The sequence below is a fragment of the Phyllostomus hastatus genome, unplaced genomic scaffold (genome assembly GCF_019186645.2).
Source record: "Phyllostomus hastatus isolate PE091 unplaced genomic scaffold, TTU_PhHast_1.1 phas_scaffold_78, whole genome shotgun sequence".
NCBI classification, from domain to species: Eukaryota; Metazoa; Chordata; class Mammalia; order Chiroptera; family Phyllostomidae; genus Phyllostomus; species Phyllostomus hastatus.
The window spans coordinates 99,081,881-99,108,997 of record NW_025334041.1 but is presented as its reverse complement, the minus strand read 5'-3'; the positions used below and the strand labels follow the sequence as shown (position 1 = coordinate 99,108,997).

At 44.7% G+C, this 27,117-nt stretch overlaps 1 protein-coding gene across 3 annotated transcripts in view; it reads left to right on the top strand.

Moving 5' to 3' along the window:
* The window catches only part of SPTBN1 (spectrin beta, non-erythrocytic 1), a 188,884-nt gene that overhangs the window by 70,720 nt on the left and 91,047 nt on the right, over window positions 1-27,117 (top strand). Inside the window, exon 1 of one of the 3 annotated variants that reach the window (XM_045827186.1) lies at window positions 14,456-15,027. The exons of the other annotated variants lie outside the window; for them this stretch is intronic. Within the exon in view, the coding sequence (XP_045683142.1) occupies window positions 14,919-15,027 (109 nt within the window). The 5' untranslated portion in view covers window positions 14,456-14,918. Of the gene's footprint in view, window positions 1-14,455; window positions 15,028-27,117 lie in introns of those variants that run through there. 3 annotated transcript variants of the gene reach the window in all.

Genomic DNA, 27,117 nt, shown 5'->3' with positions numbered 1-27,117 from the left:
CTAGAGGGAAGGAAGCCATTGTAGGAGACTCATGTTTGCCCTAAAAAGACAAGGAGGAAGCCCTGAAACTGGGGTGGTGGCCAAGGGCTTCAGAGAGCGAGGGCTTAACCTGACTTAACCGGAAGTTAGGACCTGCTCCTCGGTGGGCTGTGGTCGGTGTGGGAAAGGCAGGAGGGAGGAGGAGCAGGAGTTTGGTTTCGGTCTGTCTTCTAGGTGCCATGTACATGGGGTACATGGGAGTTGTGTTGGGTGTTTTATTGGTCACAAATCTGTGAGGCTCCATCACGTAGCCTCCAGCTTTCAGGGTGGTGCCACCTTTTCCTTAGTTCATATTAGTCTCTGTTCTCTGTAGCCTTTGGAAACCGTACGAGCCCTGATGCTCTGTCAGTCTGCCTCTCTGCATGCACGTTGGAGGTATTCCTAGGCCTGAGCAGCCAGATTTTCCAGGTTTGAGTTCAGGCATTGAGAATAGGCCATCCCAGGACCGGTGCTGAGATAGGGAGAATGGCTTCAGAGGCCTGGGGTCCCAGAGTAATTCCCTGCTCTGATGCTTAACTGTAAGTGGGCAGGCTTCTTCCATAGGCTGAGAATGATGATATCCGCGTGGTCAGATTGCTGTGAGAGCTTCAAATAATGTGAAGGTGCCTGGCTTAGTGTGTACACAGTTGGCCTGTGAGGTGTTGCAACGTTTATTATGAAAATAAATCTTCTGAAGCGAGGGCCCCTCTCCCTTTCTGCAAGGAGCCCTTCCATACTGAGAAATATCACCTGAATGCAAGGGGGGAGGAGCAGAAGTCACAGTGGAAAAGCAGGATTCTTCAAAGGGCACATGTTCTGATGGCTCTGATGGCCTAGAGACAGGGTCCCTGCGGCTCTGTGTGGTGTTCTGAGGGCATCTGTGTCCCCACGCCTCTTCCTGGGAGGCAGGAGAAGCTCTGAAAAGACTCTTTTATTTTCAATTTTTTACAAAAGGTTTTATTTATTTATTTTTAGAGAGGAGGAAGGGAGGGAGAGAAAGTGGTAGAGGAGCATCAGAGGAAAGTACAATAACATACAGCATTTAAGAACTTTTTTTGGAATAGAGATTGAGAAGTTGATTCACCCCCATCCCCTTCTGCAAATGGCCAAAAATGGAGGGAGAGAGAGGTGGAGGTGGGCGAGGGAGACTTGTAGGGCTTGGAGGGAGAGGATGTGCTCAGTGTAGGAAATCCCAGTCAGACAGGCTGGCTGCGCTGGAAGGGGCGGGTCCTCTGTGGGGGTCATGCAGCTTTAGTGCTCTGTCCCTCTTTGTTGGGACAGCTGTGGTTTGGTATCAGGGGATAATAAAGAAGAAATACTACTAGTGTTTCAGGGGGATTATTTATAATACTCAAAATTTGTATATCACTTTCATCTTGGAGAAGATTATAAAAATATTACTATCATATCAAGAGCAGTCTTTGGTAGGGGGGCATTAGCTACCTTTTACAGATTTCAATATGAGATTTTCTGCATCGGGTTCTTTGCCCCAGCCTGCCTGCTTCAGTGGTTGTATAAATCAGAGGCCCCTGCCTTCCCTGGTGGTAATTGAAAGCCTCTGATGCCTGTCTGGGACCTGCCTTTTCTAACTCTCTTGGAAATTGCTGTCCTTCACAGAAGTATTTGTAGGTTTCTGAATGCCCTTTAATTCATCAAAGAAAAAAAAAACTTACACTTCTCACTGCAGTTACACCATATTAGAGAATTATGAGTAAGACCTTGAGATACCTTGATTAAACTTAAAGGATTAGAACTGCTGGAAGAACAGAAATGAGAGCAAAGTTTGTTGTTTGTGTTAAGAAATGAATACTCATTTGATGACATCAGTGGTGGTTGAGCTTATTAAAACCTTTCCCTTTCCCTTTAGAGCCAAACATTACTTATATTTATAGGAAAACTGAGAGTAAAAATCATATTTTATAGTATTCTTTCTATTTCTGACTCTCAAGAATGAGAAGTGTGACTAGTTTAAATAGGGAGGCCTATTGTTTTATATATATTTAAAAAAAAAAGTCGCCATGGCTGATGTGGCTCAGTGAATTGAGCACTCACCTGCAAACTGCAAGGTCACGGGTTTGAGTCCCAGTCAGGGCACATGCCTGGGTTGCTGGCCAGTTCCCCAGTTGGGAGTGTGTGAGAGGCAACTGATTAATGTTTCTCTTGCACATGGATGTTTCTCTCCCTCTCCCTCTCTTTTCCCCTCTCTCTAAAAATAAATAAAATCTTTATTTAAAAAGGGTCAAACATTTATTTGTGTTAAATAGTATACTAAAAAGATAATGGCAGTATGAGTTATAGGATGTGAAGATACAAAATATATCCTAGATGTGACTGTGGTAGGTTGTACAAACAATTTGAAAAAATTTTTTGAAAAAGTCTATGTTTTTATTTAAGGGAGGATGAAATTAAATAATTGAAGGTATCTTAAGACCTTTTTCTTAGATCACAAAACTTTTTTATGACTTTACAAAAGTGGTGTCAGGCAGGTGGCCATTGTCCACACTGTACTGTGGTCAGAGACCTGGGTGCCGCTGGGCTGGGCCAGCCGAGACTTCAGAGAAACCACCTCGTCTCTCTCAGCCCATTTCCTCACTTGAAAGAGGAGGGAGTGGGCTAGTGAGATAGGAAGGTCCCTTAGGCCACTGTTTGTGTGTGGGCTCCGGGGGAGGGAGCAGGCCGACTTCCTGTGGTTCCCAGGGTGAGTCTGGCCTCCCCCTCCCCCCAACCCCCATGGTTCCTGTGTCCACTGGGAGGTGTGATCAGTGTGGAGTAGGTACAGGGAAGACAGCAGCCTTCATTCTTCCCCAGGAAATAATAAACGCCAAGTGGCTGACTCCAGTCCTAGTCTTCTGTTGATTTTTTTCTTCTTAACTTTCTGTGTTTGATGAGTCTGAATTGCAGGCTCTTGGAGAGAATTAACAAGACTTTGATTATAATCACTTCCAATTACAGGCCCCTTTCCTGTGTGATGATTTTTTGCCATTTGCTCTTCCGTAATCTTGAAATAGGCAGAAGGACAATGTTTTTAATCAGTAGGAACTCTAGAGCCTTAAAATTATCCTTAACAGAAAGCTCAGTCCTCGTCCACACTGACGGGACGTCAGGATGTTGGCGTTCTCTAGGTGCAGGGGCAGGCCCGAGTCTCTCAGGATAGTGGGTTTCACAAAACCTCAGCAGTACGGGAAACTTGTCTATTTAGTGTCAGCCAAGGTGATCCTGTGTGTACGTGGCCCTGTACATGTGTGTGCACATATGCAGATATATACACACACACACCCAAATTGTGTAAATATGGACCTGCCCACCCAACCATGGGGTATTCCTACTGACTGTTCCCAGACTACCAACTGATTACTTTTGCACTTCATGTACTGAATCCCAAAGATGGTGACTAAAAAATAAAGTTTTTGAACAGTCTTGAAGGTCAGCCTGTTCGAGCTCATCAGGCCTGACACTAGTGGCGACTCTGGTGGTCGATGGAGGTGTTGCTGTGGCACTGTACACAGATGTGAGGCTTGGAGTCCATAACTAACGTATTAAGCCTTTGTTGTAAAAGTGAGGGTTGGCGTGGTTCCCGTGGAGTTTTTTTTTCTCAAGGGTTCTAGAGAGGACTTGGAGGGATAGCATGTGAAAACATTGTGCCTGAGCTTCAGGGTCACAGACGGGGTGCACGCGGCTTTGGGGCTGCTGTTTCTTCCCATGCCCACAGTGCACTCTGCAGGAGTCTTCCCTGGAGCTTTCACTTTATGATTGATTGTGGTAGAAGTAAAACATAAAATGTACCATCTTCAGCATTTTTAAGTGTACAGTTCAGTAGTGTTAGCTAGTTTACATTGTCGTGTAGCAGGTCTCGAGAACTCTTTCCTCCTGCAAAACTGAAATGCTCTATCGGCTGAACAAGTCTGCGACATCCCCCCACCCCAGTCACCCCCCCAGCCCCAGCTCCTGGCAGCCACACTCTGCTGCTTGTTTCTGGGAGTTTGACTACACTGGACATCTCATACAGGAGGAAATATACCGTACCCATTTTTCCCGAGACTAACTTATTTCATACTGTCCTTCTAATGGCTTAACATGGTATCCCCAAGGTTTGTCCATTTGACAGCATGTCTTTCTTTCTTAAGAAATGGAATGAATAACATTCCATGATAGTACATACCACATTTTCTTTATCCATTTATTCATCAGTGGACATTGGGTTACTTCTACCTCTTGGCTCTTACGAGGAATGCTTCAGTGAACATGGGTGTGCCAACACCTCTGTGAGATCCTGCTTTCAGTTCTTGTGGATATAGACCCAGAGCGGGTGGCTGGGTCATATGTAATTCTGTTTTTAACTTTGTTTGAGAAGCCATCATACTATTTTTCACAGCAGTTGTACCATCTTAATTTCCCACATCAATGCACAAGGGTTCCAGTTTCTCCCCATCCTGTACGACAGCTCTTATTATGTTATTAAAATAAGGTACAGTGGGGAGAAGTCACCAAGGTGGTCACAATTCATGTTTGTCCTGACAGATGGTAATTAAAGAGGTCGTGGGGATGGTAATAAAAAGGTGAGTGAAAAGGTGGTTATAGGTGAGTAGTACAGGTATTTAGTAAAAAGCTTATTTGTCTCTCTCTGATTTCATTTCATTTTTTTTTTAAGAGTTTATTTATTTATTTTTAGAGAGAGTAGGGAGGGAGAAAGAGAGAGAAAGAGAGAGAGAAACATCAATGTGCGGTTGCTGGGGGCCATGGCCTGCAACCCAGGCATGTGCCCTGACTGGGAATCAAACCTGTGATGCTTTGGTTCACAGCTCATGCTCAATCCACTGAGCTATGCCAGCCAGGGCTCATTCCATTTTTACCTGTTGTTAAAATTCCAGTTATAATGATAAATTCATTTGTCAGATTTTTTTTTAAAAAAAAGCCTCATGAGTAAACTCTTCTCTAAACGTTATGAGAATAAAAAAAAAAGTCCAATGCAGAGAACCGACGGAGAGGGTCTTTGAACAACAGTTTATTGGGTCCCTCTGTTTCATTCAGTTCCGGGAGGTTGAGACCAGAGCTGCCCCCATGACACAGTCTGGGTCCTCGTTCTCTCTGGGCTGGTACAGCTTGGACAGCAGAGAGCCCGGGAGGATAGGGTCACCTGCCCCTTAGTATGAGCCTGTCTGTTCCCGTGTGGTGTTGGGTGCTAGAAGGTGGGGTAGGAGACAGGATGAGGAGGACCTTTCTCTGATTTTGGGCCCTGGGCCCACTTCACTGACAGAAGCAGGGGAAATGCATGCCACTTCCTTTGTGCTGGCCTTCCTCTACCTTCAGGTTTTGCCCTAGAGACGAGAAGCAGCAGGAATTCAGAAGGCCTACTTTCTAGTTTCCAGTGCGCAGTAAATTATTCTGTATCACTGGGCATGCAGTCTGGGACTCGTTTTCCTTCTCTCATAAATGAAATGGTAGGTGACTTCTGAAAAGGGCCTTCCTGACACCTGTTAGGGGTTCTAACTCTTATCGTCTCATTGTGAAGGAGTAAGGTGTGGACTAGGGAGAGTAGGTTTAGCAGCCCACCACATGGTGCCCACTCCTTCACAGAGCTTTTGCTGTGCTTTTTTTACACTTCTGTTCAGTGTTCAGGCTTCTGAAATGGCTAAAGCACTTTGAAACAACTGTCTCAAAGAGGACACTGGGGTACGGGGTGTGAAGTGAAGGTTATATAAGACTTGCATCTATCCTAAAACAGATAATGATATACAGGGCCTGGCACAAATAACGCCCCCTTTTTTAATTACAAAATCATAAGCATGCAGTCCTGTAACATATCACACACTCAAGCATATCATATGACATTTTAGGTAGAATGTTCAAATTAAAACTTTAAGTTATTGCACCCATATTATTACCCTACCAACCTCACTGAAGCAGGCTTTACTTCTGCCAGATGCTGTATTTCCAAGCACATTACATCCAGAGGACCATCAAGACTTTCTATTTCAGATCCCTTGGTTTTTAGGGAGAGCACCGGAGAAGCCAAGGGACTGGCTCAGGGTCGCAAGTTCAGTCAGTGTTAAAAGCTCAGACTGGAGTCCACTTTTCACTTGTCCTGAGCATGTAACTGGTGCACTTTCCATTATTTTAAGTAGGTAGATTAGACTGGTGCACTAGAAGAGATAAGCAATATTCTAAGGCAAAGTGTGATAGGTACCAGGTGAGGGGGGCTGACCGTGTACTGGTATTGGGTTTCTGAGAGGGAGCAATCATTCCTGCTGGGATAATCTGGAAGGCCTTCCTGGAAGAGGGCGGTTGGAGCAGGGCTGGAAAGATGAGTGGACTTTAGACCAAGAGCGGAGGAGAGCACCAAGAGCAGAGGCATGGAGATGGGAAAGCCCAAGACAGGTGGTGGGCACTGACCAGTTTGGCTGGAGCAGAGGGACTGGGAGGAGGAGGGAATGAGGACTGACAGTAATTGAACATCCCTGTTGTGTCAGGCTCAGTGTCAGGCTCAGTGTCAGTGTCAGTGTCAGTGGGGGAATGACGTCCCAACCATGCACTTGTGTAAGGATGTCACGTACTTCTCCCCACCCCGTGTATGTACTTGAGACCTGTCCTCCTGAGAGTAAAAGTCAGTTACACTTTGATCTGATGGGAAAGTTCCTGGTTTGAAACGGTAGAAAAAGAGGGAAGGCTTTTTGGCTTCTGTAAAGAAGGTATCAGAGGTGGTGGATAGTATTTAATTCTTTTACAGTGAGCCTGGAGCCTACCTCCCACTTAATGGCAGCTGGCGGGCCTTGGCGCTCCTGAGTGACTGGGCTGACCATGAATTATTCAGGGTCTGTGCCCAGTGAGTGGCTGCCTAGCAAAGTCCTGTGGGAAGGAGGCTGTGCTATCTCTTAGAGAGATCGGCAGAAGCTCAGGAGCTAAGGAGGAAGAAATGACTGCACTCTTAAAATATTTCACATTAACATGCCAGGGCCACATGTGCTTTTGCACAGCCCAAAACTAGGTAATTGAGACCTAGTTGTTAAAGAGCAAGAAAGAGCACCTCCTACCCCCCAGTTAATAAATAGAACAAGTTATACTGTCATGTTAGTGCAGCACGTGTTGGCAGGGATTTGGTTAGAAGCTACATTAAAATGCAGGTGAGATGACACAGCAATGGAGAACATTTGTGCGGAAGAAACCCTACTCTGCTCTGTTCTCTTCTCAGCCAAGAAGTGAAATGCTGTTGCTGTTTCCTTCAGAATGGCACTTACGGAAACTACCACTAACTGCATTTGTTACATGCTACCTCATGTTTGTATTTGTGTGTTCACGCATGTGTATTCTATTTCCTCAACTAGGTTGAAAGTGCTTGCGAGAAAAACTCGCTCCTTCAAACCTCGTGGGCCCCTCAGATGGCTTGTGCTCCTGGGTGGGGCTGAGAACACGATGGATGGGTTGACTTTTGCCCCCAGGAGGTGCGGGGCCTGTGGCTTGATGATGAGGTTTGCATCCTCCACTCCCTTCCTTTTCCTCCTTCCCTCTCCAGGTCACTGTGCAACCTCCATTTCACCTTTTCTCTTTATAGCCAGTTCTGTGATAAGCTCCTGGAAAAATGTAACCTGGGTGGTAATACCTGAGGGCAGAGTCCAAAGGCCTATTTACATGAAGAATAGATTTGCATTTCCTCTTTTCCCATTTCTTTCCCATGAGCTGTGCTACCAGGAAGCAGTGTCTTCACTGTCCCATCTGCCCCTTGTGAAACTCGGGCCCCGATGGCTCTGCACCCCTATGTGCGTCTGCCTTTTCCCTCTGTGTTGGAGGTGGGAAGCAGAACCAGAAATCCTGGGCAAGAGCAGACCTGGCCCTAACTGCATTCCTCAGATGTTCTCCTTTGAACCACTTTACCTGGCGTGGAGGAGCCCAGCCTTGGCTCTGGCGGGTGTTACATTCACAGGCACAGCAACACCTGTTTGCTGAAGGTGGGGCCTCCGGACTGGGGCATACTTTTGCCTACACAGGGAAGCTTTGTGTGCGTAGATAACAGACAAATAAGAATGCAGGAGTAACGTTTGCCTGCGGTAGAGCACTCAGTAAGCTGCATTCCTTCCCCAGGACCTGGAGTGTCTGTTCTTGAGTGGGACTAGTCATTTTTCTCCTTCTCTGTGGAGATGGCAGGTGCTTTGTATTTGGTTCTGCTGTGACCGGTTGAACAAGAAGCAGGAAAAGGATATGAATGGAACTTAGCTTTGCTCCAGTGTTCCAGATTGAGCATATAAGTAGATGACTTTGTGGGAGGTGTGCATGTAGAGTGACAGAGGAGAGAGTGAGAGGGGGGGTGGGGAACGAGAGAGAACCATCATTTCCTCCAAGCGACACAGACAGTAACTGCTGTAGGTAGGTAGATATCTTTAGCCTTCCTTTTAGTTTTTCTTCTGCTTAGAAATTCTAAGTCCTAACGTGTCAAATTTAATAGCTTCACTTCAAATAAACATTGACCTTTCAAAAACATAGGACCTTTATAACTTGTTTCATAGTGAGTATTGTGTTTATGCTATCTCTGAGGTGTTACTGCTTTTATGTCTATAAAATATGATTTTGAATATACCTTTCCAAGGGCATAATGGGATTGGGGTTTGTGAGTAAGTACTTCCCAGGTGGAGGCCTGGTCCTGCCATTCCAAGCTGTCCTAAACCAAAAATGCAAAGGGGTGACCTCTGGTTCCCTGCCTGAGGTCAGTGATTTCATGTGAAACCGACAGCATCCTCCAACTGGTAGTCTCCTAGGTGAAGAGAGGGCCAAAGAGGGGGTGGAATTAGTTTCTGAAATCTCCTCTATGAGGAATTTAAAGACTACTAATCATAACTGCTAGTTTAGTGCTAAGATCTCGAAAGAACAGTGGAGAGCGGCTGAGAATTTGACAAAACATTTTATAGGTGGACCTTATTGTTCTTTGTCCCTTTCTGTTCCCACCACTTCTTTCCCAGCTCTCGGGTTGGTTTTTCAAGTCCTTGAATGTATACAGATCCCATCACATGTTAGCAGTTGTTTGGCCACCCTCTGCCAGACATTTTCAATCCTGCTAATGTTTAGATGTTCAGGAAATGAACACCCCATAGTTTACCCTGTCGAGCTTGCTGTAATGCAGGAAAAGCATTCATCTTTCTTTTTTTACATCCAAGATTACATAAAGCTTCTTGGAACAAACAGAGACTCAATCCCACCCCCTTAGTGTTCCCATTCACATGTTACATGGTAAATCATGCAGAATCTTGAAGTACAGGCCCACCAAGTGTGAGAAAAGGAATCGATCTAAACCAAACAAGACCAAACAAAACCCATTCACAGTAAGAGAACCCCCAGAGCAGCAACTTCTAGGTGAACCAGCAGAGAGTGTACCCGATCCTGACCCAAACTAAGTGTTGTAGAGGTTGGTGTGGAGCCTTGCTTGGTTTTAGGCTTATCTTGATACCACATATCAAGCTATATGGTTTTTTCTGAAGAGCTTAGAGACCATCAAATAAGCTGATACTTTACTCCGAGTACATAGGAGAAATAGCACTCTACTTCACTGGTCTGGGGTCCAGGTGTGTGTCTGCCACTCACTAACTGTAGGACCCTGGGCAAGGCACTGTATCGCTGAACCTCGGTTGCCATGTGCCTTGTCTGCAATGTGGACACAATACCTGCCTTACAGGGTGAGTCACTTAAAAAAATGTATGTGAGAGTATTGTGTAAGCTACAAAGTGCTGAAATAATGTGATGTTATTGTTAGGGCCATTCAGTTTATGTGAGATGGGTCATAATTGGGACTACAACAATAATCTCCAAGAGGGGGAACCCACATCAGAAACAAATACATTCAGAACCAGAAAGAATTTTTCATGACTGCAGACTCCAATCTATTTGCTTTGTAGGTGAGGATTGCTGGGTCTAGGATGGTCAGGCACACATGCAGTTACTTAGCTTTAGAATTTATCTATCTATCTATCTATCTATCTATCTATTTATTTATTTTTAGAGAGGGAAGGGAGGGAGAAAGAGAGAGAGAGTGAAACATCAATGTGCAGTTGCTGGGGGCCGTGGCCTGCAACCCAGGTATGTGGCCTGACTGGGAATCGAACCTGTGACACTGGTTCCCAGCCCACGTTCAATCCACTGAGCTAAGCCAGCCAGGGCGTTACTTAGCTTTTTGGTGGCATTCGTGTTGGGGTAATCCTGAGCACCAGGCTCTGGACTTGGGCCTTCTTCACACCATACCACACCACACCACACACACCACACCACACCACACCACTTCTACACACAATCACACATGGATGGCAGATGCACGTTATTCAGTCATCAGTTGCTACGATCCCATTGCCGACCTTGCCAGTCAGTTGCAGCTTTTATTACACCTTGGAATCTTTTTTTTTTTTTAAGATTATTTTATTTATTTTTAGAGAGGGAAGGGGGGAGAGAGAGAGAGAGGGAGAGAGGGAGGGAGGGAGGAGAGAGGGAGAGAGAGAGAGAGAGACATCAATGTGTGGTTGCTGGGGGTCATGGCCTGCAACCCAGGCATGTATCCTGACTGGGAATCGAACCTGCGACACTTTGGTTCACAGCCTGCGCTCAATCCACTGAGCTACGCCAGTCAGGACTTCACCGTGGAATCTTGATGCAACTTGCAGGTGGGCACAGCCACTCATCAGAGTTGGCCACATGTTGATATCCCTGGTGTGGGTGAGGGGCAGTAGCTTTTTAGCTTAGAAAAGATTGAGGGGATAGGCTGAAATTGCAGGGTCTGTTTCTAATGACAACTTGGTTGACTGTTGAACATCTGAAAACTGTCTCACTGCCCTTCATGATCGCATTCATATACTACATGTTTCTGCCGAAGGTGTCTTCAGGATTCTTTTTAGATTACTATAAATAAAACGGTAGGTAGGGCCCCTGACCTCTTGCTTTATTAAGTTAGAGCTGGGCAAGCACCTTTAAATCCTTTCTTTCCTCCTCAGGGTCTCCGTCGTCTTCCTGCTGCCTGTGCAGGAGAAAGCGTACTGCTAAGGATGCCTGCCCCACCCATACTGTGGAGCCACTTTCCTATGGGCCTTTTCCTGCTTATGCCAGCTCAGGGCTGAAACCTGTGCACAGAGGGCATGCTCAGCTGGACCCTTCCCCGGAACCCCTTTCCCTGGTCCTGTAGCTCCTATTCACTAGTCTTCTCTTCACTGCCTCTACCTTCCTGTTCTCCTTCTCTAACTGCCTGTAACCTCACTTCAGCTTTTATTTCCTTATTGACCTCTTAATTCACACATATGGGATCACTTTTCTCTGAGTTCTAGCTCCTTGTTCTTTTTGCATTGTGTGATGCCATCTACCCCTCTCCTGCTCGAGTACCTCTCTGCTCTCTTGGATTTTGTCTGTAACTTCTTTGGTATTTCCGCTGATGTTTCCTCTTCCTTCCAGACTCTGGCCTTCCCCAGGGCTCTGTGCTCAGCCTTCAAGCCTCCCTTCCTGCATCTAAGCTCACTACAGTCACAACCTTCACTCGGGGAATGGAACTGTATTTTCAGCCTTGAGCTCTAGTTCCTCATCTTTGACTGCTTCTGGACACGTCCCCCCATGGTGTTGCAGGTAACTCGGGTTCACCCTATCTAGATGGAAATGTTCAGTCCTCTGTACTCTGTAGCCAGCTCTAAAAGCCCAAGAGTCCTCTTCAGCCCTTGCCTTTGAACCTCCCCTGTAGAGTCTGACCCCAGAGTCCTGTGGACTCTTGCATCAGTCCATTTCTTTCTGTTCCTGTTGCCACACCCTGACTAGTCCTTTGGCCTAGAAAATTTAGACAACTGCAGGCACTACCTAAGTGACATTGCTGCCTTCAGGCTTTTTCCTTTCTGTCCATTCTAACCTACCACTGACAGACTAACCAACTCTAGAGCCCAGACTTAGTTCCAAGCTTGCCTGCCATGGACGACAGTCCCTTATGCTCCAGACAAATGGTAGCACTCACCAGAGCTGTTCCTGGGACAGTGCAGTCAGTGCCTTTACCTGTACTGCTTTCCCCCACGAGGAAAGGTGACTTCTCCCTTGTCCAAGCCTGTTGATAGCCTACCTGCATAACGGGGTCTGGTAAAATGCTGTCCTTCCTGGAGCTGGTCCTGCCTGCTGCCCTAGGCAGAGGTGTCCTCCTCATCCTCTGAACTCTCCCCCATCCCAGCATTTATTCTATTCTTTTGATATTGGACTGTTTGCATATTCATCCCATCTCCTTTGGCCAGCAGCTTTCCCAGTCATCCCTAAATCCCTCCCAAGCACTAGGCAATTGTGCCTTGCACACAGCTGGTGTCCAGTAAATAGTGCACAGATAAAGAATGAGTGCCTCTGGCCTTCGTCTACTGCTTCCCCACCGCTGAGTGGGATGGAGGTGGTCAGGTGAACCGTCCAGATTGAGTTCTCTTCCCTAATACCATCACACCAAGTGGATTCCCACTTCACACCTTGGGCTCTGGCGGGGTTATAAACCCTTCCCAGCCTCAAAACCTGTCTTTCTAATACTCTGCCGGACTAACAATTTGTTCTAAGTCTTCTTTTTAGGATTGAGTGTGGCTATGTTATTGTACTAGTCCCAGCCTCTACCCCCATCACAGTGTAACCTGGCTGATGAGAAAGCTTATTTCACCTACTTCCCCATACCAGAGGAGCTGAAAGGGAGTCTCTAAGAGTGGTGACTCATCCTCTCTTCACTTAAGTGGCTTAAAGGTTAAAAATAAAGGGTTGTAAATTGGCAAGCAATTTTCAATCTCAGTTTCTGTGCCTATACCTGGACACTTGGGGATTTATCACTTTACCAGTATATTTAATAGTGAAGGGGGGGGCCTGTTAAGATCTTAACTGAGAAAAATTCTCTATTCTATAGTTTCTAGCCTTGATGTGATATGTGTGTGGGGGCAGGGGTTGCAAAAAAGAGGTGCATTTTGAAAACTAGACTCTCAGTTTTGAATAGTCTGTTCATTTTTGAGGCATTTTCACATCATCCCTTCAGTGACCTTGTAGAGGTAGACATTAATTATCCCTATCTGACAGGGAAGGCTTAGAAAGAATCCAGGGTCTCTTCTAAGGTCATAGGTGATTAAGAGGCTTGGCCAGGCCAGGACTAGAAGCTCAGGTCTTGGGAATCCTAGCCAAGTGCTTCTTCCCATACCTGGCATTTTGCTGTCTTCCTGAGTTGCACTGGTGGTTAAAGGACTTTAGAATCGGCTACACATCTCTGATGATGTGACTGTCTTTGAATCCTGGTTCTGGCTTTACAAAGCTAGGGTGTGGATGGAAGGAGTGGGGGCTCTTCAGAGTTTAGTTAGCAGATAGCTGGACTCTAGGTTTGTTTTGTCTCTGGCCCCGGACAGGATGCAGTTGTTTGAATTACAAGTGCCCTGGGGACTAAAGTAAACCTGGGGTGGAGGCCCACCACCTCTTTAGTGCTGACTGGAATCCCTCAGCAACGACATCACCTTCTTCAGTGAGTTGGGAGAGCTGCAGGACTCCCTGCTGGAAACACCAAATTAGTGATTAGTTAGTTGCCTGCCTGTAGTTATTGAGGAGGGGAGTGGGGGATAAACTCAAGAATATATTTTAATCACTGTTATTTTCTGTGTGGAGGATTTTATTTTTGGTTGAGTTTGGTGGGAGGAGCAGTTAGGAGAGTTTTAAAAATTTGAAGAACCCAAAAGTTCAGAAACCTCATTCTACAAATCAAAGTAGGATTTGAGGTTAAGTTCCGTTCTCTTACCTCCTCATTGGTTCACAGACTCCTCCAGGTTAGGGATCCTTGAGGTATTTACCTGTTTATCTTTCTCCCACAATGCATTGTAAAGCCGGTGCTCCCATAAATCTTGCATTGAATTACTGTTACAGTGCCCATGTTATCCTAGAAAACCTCTGGCTGTAACGTTTCGTGAAGGCAGCAGAAGTTTATTGAGAAGAGTCTTCCGTGATCCAGAATTTACAAGCCCTGCCGTGTCCAGAGGGACTTTTTTGTACTTTTGCACTGCAGCCTCCGTTTGCCGCGGCCGCCGCCGCCGCCGCCACCTCGTGGTTGGCGCCCGCGCAGTGGGGACCTGTGCGCACCCAGGTGCACTGCCCGCATTACCTTCGCAGCCGCTTACTAGTGGAGGACCCACCCGGGGCCTGAGACCTGCGGGGCTCCTTACCCTCCCTGCCGCCTCCTTTTCAAGTGATAGTAATCGTAGACTTTTCCATTACGTGAAGCTCTCAACAAAAGATTGTAATTTCAGCAGCTTTGTTTTAGGAAGGTACCTCCGCAGGGCGCGGTCCTGGGCCACGGACTCTTGGGCGGAGGGGCGGCTGGTGGGTGGGGGCTGGCCGGCCAGTGGCCTTCCCCCAGGCCCCTCCTCGTGGTACAGCCTGCGTTTCCTCCACAATGCTGTTATGCTAATCAGGTGACATCACCACCCAGCGCTCGGCGAGTGGCTCCTGATTAAATTACAAACCGGCGGCCGCCACGGGCAGCCAGGAGGAGGTGTGTGCGCTGCTCCCGCGAGCTCCCGGGCTCAGCGACCCCGCCAAGCTTAAGATTGGCCATATTTAAAAAAAAAAAAATTAAGTAGGACTTGCGCCTTCCTCCCTGGATCCTCCTGCCCCTCCTGGCTAATTTTTTCAAGGTTCTAGCCAAGGGCCACAAAAGGAAGGAAAGCAACAAGAAATTAGTTGCCTGAGTGATAATTCCTGGCCGGGCTAAGGTGGACTCTCCTGCAGCCAGCTTCCTATCAGATCACCCTGCTGGACTTTCAGACCGGAATGGGGCTTGCCTAAGGTCCAGCCCTTTTCCCAGGGAGCCGGGAACCGAGCCTTGCGGAAGCTGCTGCGTGTTGGATGGGGGTAGGAGGGGACTGCAGCGGGATTTCTACTGTGCAGCCTGCCGGGGCGTTACGCTGGGCATAATGGAATTGCAGAGGACGTCTAGCATCTCTGGGCCGCTGTCGCCGGCGTATACAGGGCAGGTGCCTTACAACTACAACCAGCTGGAAGGGAGATTTAAGCAGCTACAAGGTAAGCCCTCCTTCGCAAAAACCGTGCCTGCCAGGGGTTCTGAGGCTTTATTTGTACCATATGGTAGGCGACCCTAATCAAGACGGGCGGCTGGCCGCACGGCCTGGCCCCAAAGCCTCTGGTTGGCTACGAGCCCCAGCTCACTACTTAAAGGAGGCGGTTTCTTACTCCAGAAAAGCCACCATTTGGAGTCTCCCTGGCTCTCCGGTATCCCTTTGGCTCTTTTGGTTTGTCAGGTATCTGCTGCCCACTACAGACACGTTTTCTGCCCTTTTAGCTATCTTTGCATCTCAGTAGATCAGTGCTAATACACCAGTATTTGATTCCCAGTTGCCTCTGTCTCCCAGGCCCCAGCGTCTTATCTCTGGGAAGCCCAAAGGTGTAAAGTGCATTGCTCTACACCCAGTCCTGTGGAACAATAGCGGAGGGGAGGAGGGAGTGGTCTTTTTGTTCCTAAGCCTGAGTAAATTACAGTTTTGATTCCGAAGCTTAATTTTAACTCTTTTGATGTATTGTGTTGGGGGAGAGCTTTCCCATCAATTTAGTGGGCTCTGTAATTTATAATGAAAACCAGCTATTGTCATTTCAGTGCTATGGGTTGGATTAATTACAGGTTTCCTGGAGTCTCTATTAGCCTCAAATAATTGAATGAATCCAATATTTTACTGCACATATTTTTATGAAGAGCAGTGTGTGGGGTGATGGGCCTAAAGCCTGTGACTGGTTGGCCCCTGCGGCCTTTGGCTGTCCCTGCCCAGCCAGCAGGCCTGGCCAGCAGTGTCTTAGAGCTTATATATGAAAAAGAATCCATAACTGAAAACAGAACTCCTTCCCATTCAAAACCCCTGGAATCAAGTCATAGGCCAGGAATGGCTCTAGTGCTGTGAAAAAGTAACCTTCGCAGACTGTATGTTTCTTATTTTAACTCTTTTCTGTGCCACAAATGTGGTTCCTGTGAGGAGGAGGAAGGAAGGAAGCAGCTCAGTCCTAGAATGTTTTCATTGGAGAGGAGGGGGAGGATATATTTCATTCATAGGTTTATTTGTCTTGTGAAATAGTTGACAGTAATGACACTTTTCTGGACAACAAGAGACAGAACAGGACGTGATTTTAAACATTTGCTAGGCTGTGCCGCATTCCTTGAGCAGTTAGCTGAGAGGAAGCTCCATCCTCTCCAGGGAATAGTTGTGTGCCTTTGGTTCATTCCTCTTGCCGTCTCAGAAGGTAGAATTTGCTTTTTGCAAAACTTAGCGGGTCAGGGCTGGTGGGGAAAACTCAAAAGTAGTAAATAGAGGAATGGGGGTGTGTTCCTCGTCTTCTGGGTCTACGTGAGAGGCTCCTCCACACAGTTTGAGGTTCAGAGAATTCAGAATGCCACTTCCAGTGTGGCCCAGGCTCCTCTTACCCCATTGTGTCACACTCCGAGAAGAAAGCACCCATGAGGGCTTTTCCTTTAGAAAACCTACCACTGCAGTGTCAGAAGAAGTGGAAAACCAAGGAGAAAATATAAGAGTGTGGGAGGAGTATACCCCTCAGCCCACTCATAACAAATGGCTGTTACTCTGAAAGGTTTGAGGATGATTGTAAAACTGCTCACTGAAAAGGGTGGAGCTTACACACAGGAAATGTCTTAAACTGTGGTCTCTGGACAAAGTAAAATTTAAATGAAAATCACCACATGCTCCCGAGATGTTTGCCCTCACAACATTTTTTCAAGGAAATCTCTTCAAAAGGCGTGTGCTTCACCATTCTCTGTGGTGACTGTGTGTGTGACCTTTGCCCCCCCCCTCCCAATTTAGTTGCAGATAACTTTCTTATTTCTAAATAGTACTGTGGTTCAGGAGTTGCACAAGTGCAGTGTTGGTATTTCTGTAACAGAAAACCACCCATGCTGAGGAACTGAGAAAGGCTGGATTAACTTTCAAGTATGATGGATCCCAGGAGAATTACAAACATTTAGGATCATTCTTACTAACAAATGGAACAAAATGCTTCATTTGAAGCATTTTAGGAGAATTTTTGATAAAACCTTTTCCTATCTCTGCTCCCCACCCCTAGTTTGGTGTTTTGTTTCGCATTCCTAGGTCTTCCAATCATCAACATCTTTGTAGTGTAGAGAATCTATCTGCTGATTCACTTTTGTACATGCCTACAAAGCTGCCTTTTTTTTTTTACTCTTCCAGGAATAATCTGTCCTATTATTTAAAACCCAACCTTGGCAAACTGCTCCTTTGAGTCTGTATTAATTTTTTTAAATGCCTCTTGTATGAACTTAATTTAGCATCTATGTCTGAGAGTGCTGTGATTTCGTGGGAGATAATTTCTGCATTTTTGCTGGCTTCAAATAGTTTCACACTGGTTCTTAAAAATTTCAGGAGGGGCCACAGAATGAGATTTGTTCTAGCTAAGGAAAGTATGATATTAAAAGGAATCTGGTTTATTTAGATAAAATAATTTGTAAAAAATGTATTGGTAAGTAACTAAATGTGCTTAAGAGCAAAACCTCAGTGATTTAAAGCACTGAGATGTAGAGTGGTGTCTGTCACACTGGTACTGCTTCTGGCATGAGAGAAGAGAGAGGACCTTCTACCACTGATGGCTTCAAACGTTAACCACAAACACCCAACACTTAACGCACACCTCACAGACACACCCAGTGCCCTCGCTCTCGCCCTGTAGCTCTCTTTCAGTCAAAATTTTCACCTGCAATATTACCACCTCCTTGCATCTGTTCTTGTATCTTATAAAATTGGATTAGTTGTAGGACAAACAACTAATGTTAGTTGTATGGAGACAAAACAAAACTCAACCTTATGTTTAGAAAACATTTGTCTCCATTTGTTGTATGGAGACAAAACAAAACTCTACCTTATGTTTAGAAAAATGTGTGTAGTAACAGAGATTCATAATATACCTTTTGCATTTTCACATCAGCCAGTTTAACTCCTTATAGGAAAATATTCCTGCCACTCTTCTCCTCAGAAACTGTAACTTGTCTTGTGCCTGTTGAGTGTCTGTAAATTCCAGACCAGGACCTTCCCCCAAACAGTCCCGCCCCTCAGTCTTTCTATTCTCACTCTCACATTCCTGATGAAATCTTCCAGGTAGGCAGATTGGCAGGATAAGTTTACTGATTTTTAAAGAGAGAGAGAAACATCAATGTGAGAGTGAAACATTGATCATTTGCCTTCCTTAACACGCCTGCAGCCCAGGTATGTGCCCTGGTTGTGAATCAAATCCGCAGTCTTTTGGTGTATAGGACAACACTGCAGGCGACTGAGCCATTTGCCCGGGGCTGTACGTGGTATTTTAACCTAGTCTTCATAGCATACCTATGAGGTTTTAAAGATAAGAAGATAGAAAGACTCTTCAGATAACATGTCCAGGGCCATAGGCTTCCATGGGCTCAGGCTACTCGTTATTTTCTGTAACCTTCTTTTCCTGGACTTCTTTCTTTTTAGGTTTTATTTATTTTTAGAAAGAGCGAAAGGGAGGGAGAGAAACATGATTGTGAGAGAGAAATATCCATTGGTTGCTTCTCATATTTGCCCAGACCCTCTTAACTAGGGGACTGAACCTGCAACCCAGGCATGTACCCTGACCAGAAATTGAACCTAAGTTCTTTGCTTTGAGGAATGATGCCCAACTAACTGAGCCATACTAGTCAGGGCCCAGACTTATAAATATTAATTTTTTTAAGATTTTTATTTTTAGAGAGAGGGGAAAGGAGGGAGAAAGAGGGAGAGAAATGTCAATTGGTTGCCTCTTATACACACTCAACTGAGGACCTGGGCCACTGCCCAGGAATATACCTGGACTAGGAATTGAACCGGTGACCTTTGGGTCTGCAGGCTGGCGCTCAATCCACTTAGCCACATCAGCCAGGTCTAAATATTAATACTAATATTTAATTTCTGCAAAAAAATTCTAAAAAGGTGACATTGTGAAATGCCCACTCTTGCCTACCTGTCCCCCAGAGCACTGATTCTATTGGCTCTGGCAGTGGAGTTGTAATACAGACAGGATCTAGTAGAAAAGTCTCAGAGTGAAGTTCTTGTGCGTTCTTGGCAACCTGAGGCTGACATTTAGCACCTGGTATTTCTGGAGAAGGTGCTGTTTTCCTCTTAGCTGTCCTAACTCAGTGAGATTACCCCACTGTCCGGAAAGAGTTGTCTGTCTTCTCTGGACACAGAGGGAAATTAGAGCTTTAGGTCCTGGGGATGCATTACTGCTCTCTAGTTTATTATGCACCATCTCAGAGTTGCCTTGTTGGATTTCCTCATTTTTTTTTTTTTTTGGTTTTAATTTCTTAACTATTAAGGAAAGATTTGCTGATTTTATGCCTGTAGATCATGAAGAACATTTATTCTTCAGTTGTTAAGAACAGTCCAGTTATGGTACCTAGATGTTTGTCTTGCTTAGTGTCTCAAACGTGGGTTTATACCTGCTTGTCATGAAGAAGAGTTTAACTTCTCAAATGTAAAGTAATAGCCTCAAATATTCCCCATTGGGACAGTGAACAGAGTTGGTGGCAAATGATATTTCTCTTTTTGTTTGGCGGGGCAACATTTGTAAGGTCATTTGTGGGTTTAATGAAAGCATAAAAGATTGGCTTTTTGGTTTGTTTCCTTCCCGTGCTGTGGTGACATAGTCTTCTAAGCCCAGATACGCTTGTAGGATAAGGATAAAGTCACCAATTAAAAACAAACAAACAAAAAGCAACGACTTTTACCAGTTTACCAGAATTCAGCTCAAAATTTAGAAGTTCCTAATAGATTTGTGAATTAGAATCCTTTTTGAATAATGTTATAATAATTGTTATTATTGTGTGTAACACTGAACTTGGATGTGTATCATCTTGCTAAATTAACTGAGATTATTTAAAGTATCTGGCATGGGATCTAGTACTTAGTAGGTTCTAAATAAATGTGCATTTCCTTAATACTAATAATAATCCTGTTGGGTAGATATTATTCCCTTTTTATAAGGAAACAGATCATTGGGTTATAATCAACCAGTCTAAAACTCTCTCTCCAGAGTCCAGGTTTTCTGACTCTGTATTTGATGTTCCTCCTATAAGACAAGAGTGTGTGAGTCAGGTACTCAGCTATCATGAATTTATTCTGGCAGCCTGGAAAGTTAATGAGCTCAAAACTGTGCAGAGTTTTGGGCATGTGGTATTCTTGGTTTTGGTGGTCTAGGAACACTGACGGCAAGGGAACACCAATTCTATTAGTTTCTGTTCAGCGGTTGACTGGGATGGTCATTAAAAGGCTCTTGCGAGCTGGCTGGCGTAGTTCAGTTGGTTGGATGGAGCGTCACCTGTAACCAAAAGGTTGCGGGTTTGATCCCTGGTCCAGGAGATTATGAGAGGCAACCACTTGACATTGCTCTCTCACATTGATTTTTTCTCTTCTCCCTTCTTCTCTCTCTAAAAGCAATGAAAACAATGTCCTCACGTGAGCATTTAAAAAAGGGTGAGGGCCTCTTGGAGGCCAGCTAAGAAGAAGATGAAGGTGATAGATAACTAAGGAAAATCAACCACTTTTTAAAAAAATTACAATTGACATAACATATTATATATCATGTCATAATATAATCACGATCCCGTAATTAGACGTTTATATAACTTAACTGGTTACCGCAGTAAATCTATTACCCATCTGATACTGTACATAGTTATTACAGTATTATTGACTATATCACCTGTGCTGTTCTTTGCATCCCTGTGACTATTCCCTAACAACCAATCTGTACTTCTAAAACCTTCCTTTATTCACCCAGGCTCCCAATACCCACCCCTCCATCTCCCCAACCCCCTGCCGCCGCCACCAGCCTGTTCTCTGTGTCTGTGAGTTTGTTTCTCTTCTGCTTGTTCATCTGTTTTTTAGATTTCACACACAAATGAAAGTATCTGGCATTTGTCTTATTTCATTCAGCGTAACACCCTGTAGGCCCACCCATGTTGCTGCAGATGGCAGAGTTCATTCTTTTTACGGCTGAGTCGTATTCCACCGCATTACTTCTTCGTTATCCATTCATCTGTTGGTGGACACTTGGGTTGTTTCCATATCTTGGCTGCTCTAAATAATAAATATTTAAACATAAATATTTTATATTTATGCTTACAAATAAACCAGAGTGCCGGCCTGCAAACCAAAATGTCACTGGTTCAATTCCCAGTCAGGGCACGTGCCTGGGGCGTGGGCCAGGTCCTCAGTCGGGGGTGTGACTGATCAGCATCAGTGTTACATCGATGTTTCTCCCTTTTCTTTCCCCCTCCCTTTCCCCTCTCTAAAAATAAAGAAATAAAATCTTTAAAAAAATAAACCCATGGATGTATATGTCTTTTTTACTTAGCGCAAGCTACCACTTTTCGTGGGATAATGAAGTAATGGGACTCTGAATGTTCTGACTACTGAGGAAGCTTTCTGGATGACTGTTCCTGATAATCTCTTCCCACACCTTGGGCCTGGGAAGGGGCCTGTTCACAGCTCCACTACTTCTTCCTCTGCTTTAGTCTTTCCGTGGCTTTCGAAGGGGGGCTCCCTGTGCAGCTGTACAACCTCCCTAAAGCCAGAGCATGATGAGAGAGAGCTCTCCTCCCTCCCAAAACTTCTGGGATTTGACTCGAGCCAACTTTCCCATCTCCATCTCCTGTTACTGTGCTCGACAATACTCATGATTTCCTGAGTCTGCCCTGCCTCTCCCACCCTTAAGACTGTGCTCTCCTGGTTTCTTTCCTAGGAAGTTATTTCCTGTGTCAGGATCCTTCTTTTGAGCTTTACTTTGTTCAAATGCCATGTCATTCTAAATATAGTCATATCTCAGTGCTCGGCGGCTTCAAAACTCGTCAAGCCCTGTATTCATCGCATTTTGACGAGAAAAAAATGCTTCATCACTCAGCACTTGCTTGGGACTCCTCACACGTGCTAGGACGTGTCTGAGTCATGATGCTGCCCCGCAAGAGAAGATGCTTCATCACCTGTTGTGTTTGGTACTGAGTTCCGGAACAAATTAATGACGAGTACCAAGTTCCACTGTATTTCCAAACGGGGGAGATGAGGTCAGAATCTCTGCTTGGATTCCCTCCCCTCAAGGTTTAATTAAGCACTTGTTCATTCTGTGACATTCACAAACGGGTTTTGGTGATAGTTTGAGTATTTGCCTGTTTTCCTTACATTTCACAAAGTCTGGGGGCGCAGAGATAAAAGTCCAACAGAACTGTCTGACACTCAGCAGTCACGAGCCCTTACACAGTAAATAAATGAAGTCAGTATCATGGGCTGCTTTATTACAGCAGTTCTCCAAATGAGGTCCTTACACCAGCAGCCTCAGTGTAAGCTGGGAATTTGCTAGCAATGGAAGTTATCAGGCCCTGCTTCTGACCTACTGAGTCAGAAACTCTGGGGTGGGGCCCAGCCATAGGTGTTTTTACTAGTCTGCCTAGTGAATGTGGTGCACACTGAAGTTTCAGAATCACTCCACAGTTGGACCGTTTTTATAGTCTTTGTAATTGGTTGGGTGGGGGTGGGGCTGAGGGGAGAAAGATGAGGAGGAATAGACTGCATGTCGTAGCTTCCAAATCGGAGCATCTGCCTGATTCCTTACCGAGCAGTGAAGTCTCATGAAAAGTATGTTGTGGAACACAATCGTGTAATAGTGGAAAAGGCATTGGACTAGGCGGAAGTAGGCTCTCTTTCGTTAAATCAGAGAAGCCCTTTAACCTCTGAAGGCCTCTGCCTGCTCATCTGCCAAATGGGGTCGGTTGTCTGCCCCAGTCCCCTCACTGAGTTGGCATGAAGACCATCCTAGAAAGAGATGTAAGTTTAGAAAAAAAAATAAAGATAATAGTATGTGTGGACTTTGAAGACACTTTTTAGTAAGCCATCTGGTTTAGTTCCATTTAGGTTCTTAATTTTTAAAAATGTATTGGATTTGACCTTAAAAACAGAAATCCCAGCCACGTGGCCTCTGGAAGGGTGGCAGGTAGCACCTGGCCATGGCCCTGTCTCGGGTATCTGAGGATTCAGGCTACTTCCCTGTTCTGAATATCCGTCAGGTTTACCTTCTAGGGTGTGTTGAGCAGCAAATGCCAGAAAGTCCGTGAAGTTGCCTTGAAAATGTCCACATGCTGTTAAACATCATCTTCTTTTAGAGAAAACTTGTACATACGGGTGAGCTCGAAGAGCTCCTCCAGTGTTGTACAGCAGTTCGTGGGCTTCAGGGTTTGTTCCCCTCGCCCCCCTTTGGAAAATGACAGGCATAGTGAGCGCATGTTGAGCTTCAGGTCGACAGTGAGCGATAGCTTCACGGTCGGATGCCCGGTCTCACCGGAGTGACACTGGTGTGCAGTGTCGAGGTCAGCCAGGTGGGGCTCGGCCACTTTCAGATCTCGGTACCTTTCCTCCTTCTTTTTGGACACATTTCTGTCAGCTCTTCACCTGCAGCAATGGAACACTGGTGATGGGAGGAATAAATGATGGGGACGCCGTAAGCATTTTTCTAATTTCGGTATTCTTTGCCAGAGTGGCTTAATTATAAATCTGGCAGTTGTTAAACCGTTTCATAGGTGCAGAGGACTTGCCATTTAAATGCTCAGTAGTTGGTCACTAAAACAAGAATTCTAAGAAATAAAACTGCCTTTGCAAAAAGAGGGCTTGCATTTTTGTTTATTCTATTTGTTTATTAATAAATATTTATTGATTTCTTGCTTTTTGATGAGCGAGTGACTGTCCTCTGATTAGGAAGTGTGTTTCAGCTATGCTGGAGATGCCGGCTGAGCTGATCAATCAGTACAGGCAAGGGGAGAAATAAACTTGTTCCAGGTGAGGACCCAAGGTAGTGAACCAAGAGGTAAAGGACCCAGGTAGGGGAATTTGAGCAGGTGAAGGGCGGCCAGAGTTTAGAATGCAGAGCAACGGAGAGCTGGTCGGGGGCGGTTCTAAAAGGATAATTAACAAAGGCCAGAGAATACATGGTCCTCAAAATCAGGTTAAGGACTTTGAAAGTAAAACTGGCAATAGGAAGCTACTGAAGGATTTTAAATAGGAGAGTGCCTTGTTCTGACATTTTTTTCTTTTTTAAAGAAAGGACAGTCTGATTCCTGAATATGATTGTTTTAGAGGGTAGTGGTCAAGCAAGGCAGGAAGGAGGGGAGTTAAGAGGCTGTTACCTTGGTGGGGTAAGAAACTTAGAAAGAACACAGGCTCCTCAAATATTGAACTGTAGAGTACTTAAGGAACCTTGTTACCCATAGTGGTCTGTAGATGATCTGGCAGTTTGTTAGAAATGCAGAACCCCAGACCTACTGAGTCAGAACCTCCTTTCAACAGGCTTCCCAAGTGGATTGTATCCACTTTCAGGTTTAAGAAAAAATAATTTCTACTTGCCTCCTCTTTGCCTCTGTGTGCAGAGAAGGAAATAGTTCCAGAAAGGTTATGACCTTTCTGAGGTTTAAGTTTATATGCTTTATATAGAGCCTACATTAAAAGTAGGAGTTTTGTGGGTTTTTCTCTCTTAAGTAAATGGAATAATTTTAACTATAAAAATAATCTTGTATCCAAATGTATAGTAGTTAATTAAAGAAAGTTTAGTATTGCCCTAGGAGATTACAGGGCTTTAAAGCATGGCTGGTTAATTCCTAGGTTTGTAAGTCTTTATAGAATTTGGCTGGGATTTTTCTACTTGCTAATCCTGCAGTTCTAGAAATTCATGAGGTTAAAAAAAATACAGTTTCTTTTCATTTACCCATTTGGTATTAATGGAGAATTACAAAAATACTCTGGGCCAGCTTTCTCTAAATTCTTTCAGAATTTCACCATGTTGTCCTGGGAAATGGAGGCTTACTAAGTTCATACCTGCTTTATGACTTCAGCTTTTTCTATATTTTCAAACTTTTAAAAAATTTTATTTATTTTTAGACAGAGGGGAAGGGAGGGAGAAAGAGAGGAAGAGAAACACCAGTGTGTGGTTGCCTCCCAAGTGGCCCCCACTGGGGACTTGGCCCACAACCCAGGCATGTGCCCTGACTGGGAATCGAACTGGGGACCCTTTGATTCACAGCCCACGCTCAATCCACTGAAGCTACACCAGCCAGGGCTCAAACTTTTTTCTTTTTAAAGCAAAAATATGCCCCTCTTTCCCTGTACTCCATCTTAGTAAAATGATGCTATGTTAAATGAATGTTGCTGTTTTTACAGGTAGTTATAGTCCATCTTCACATATATCAGATTTGCCTAGTGGTGCATTCAAATTTTGGTGTTAAAGGTGGATTTGAAATAAATTAAATGACTGTTATTTAATGTAAGTGCTCATTTCCGGTGAGTCTGCAGGTAAAGCTAAAATAAAATGACTGGGCATTGATTAGGTAGGGGAGAAAAAGCACCTGCTGAAATTTGTTGGCTGGAAGTTTTTGCCCCTTAGAAAAAGAAAAGAAGTGGGGGGAGGGGAGATAAATGACTTTTGTTCTCTACTGGCACCACTCCAGAACCTTCCTGACACAGGTAATGAAAGCAGTACTAGTCAGGAAGTGACTCAGATGCTGTTCTTTCAAAAGGAGGTTTGAAGGTCATCAATGGACAAAGTTAAATTTTTAGCTGTCCTTTGTATTATTCAAATTATTTTTTTATTTTTTGTTTAATTGTTGTTCAAGTGCAGTTTTCTGCCTTTCAGATTCTTTTTATATATATGCATTATTTCACAACCATACTGACACCTTCAGAAGAAATAAAAATGTAATGGTTTATGTAAGATCCTGCAATGCCAGCAAATTTTAACCTCAATAGTTTTTTCCTATGTGCATATACAGTTTAATTATTATAATCATTGTATGGATTCAGTTTTGGCTTGTCATCATGTTTCTGTTTTTTACTTAATGTTATAAACTTTTCATATGTGGTTATTTCTATGCCTTATGCCAAATTGCTTTCCAAATTAGGGCAATTTGTTTACTAATCTGAGCCTTTTTACTCATTTATGGGATAAGGGTAATACAAATATTAGGTAGTAAGATTGTTTTAAGAATAAGTGAGCCTCTCCACAGAAACTGGTTGGCATAGTACCTGGCACTTAGTGGGCCCTCAGGAACCAGTGACAACCATTGTTATTACAGGCCCTGGTTAGATGGCGAAGCAAGGCCCAGAAGGGGCAAGTCTTCTGAACTTGAGTTGAGTGTCTCAACCCTGCCCCAACCCCTGAAACCTGTTCTGGGTGTGGTTTCCTTTACCATGTTAGAAGAGTGTTTAGTTTGCCTGAAAATGCACCCAACTGAAACACTGATTTTTATGTTCCCCTTCACAAAGTACACAAGGTTGATGGCAGTCACTTGGGTCTGTGGCCTTGCATGTAGGTCGAAGGTCACAGTGGTGGTGCCTCTTCCAAGTTCATAAAAAGCGTCTGGAATGGTTACTGCTGAAGCCAAAGCATCCAGCACTTTGTCAGAGAGAACTATAGCCAAACTATTATTAACTGCCCTCCGTAGATTGTTGAATGCCTCTACTGTGTTTGCTGTTGAAAGGCCTGTCTGAGCCCTTCTCTCTCTCTCTCTCCCAACCTTGTTTTCCAGAGGCACAGGACCTTTAAGCAGCAAATCCAGTAACCAAAGTAGCATGGAGACACAGGCCAGTCTATATCTGGTTTCACAAAAGCCTTGTGAAAGATCTGGCCTTAAAGTCCCTTTTCAATGCTGAAATGATGTAAGTGGAAAGTTAATTTGAGGATCAGTGGGGCACACTTTATGCATGAAGAATGAGAGCAAAACATAAGTCTGGAGGCTCTGTTCTTCTCTGGTGGCAAGGAAACTACATGGTCTCTGTCATTATTTGGGTGAATTTGTCACCCCCCACTGACAAGGCACTTGTGATGGCATTTTGGAGCGACAGCTGTCGGTTTAAGCACTGACTGGTTGCAGAAGTGGGAGCACCCGTGTTTTTCCTTATACAAACTATAGACATTGTTTTGGGGACAGTGACATGCAATGGTGGTTATCTCTTGGAATGTGGCCTTTGCGTTTTGAATTAGGTGGGGGTTTTTTTGTTTGTTTTAAGAAAGATTTTGAAAGTCTACTTTAAATTGTCAAGTTTAAGGAGC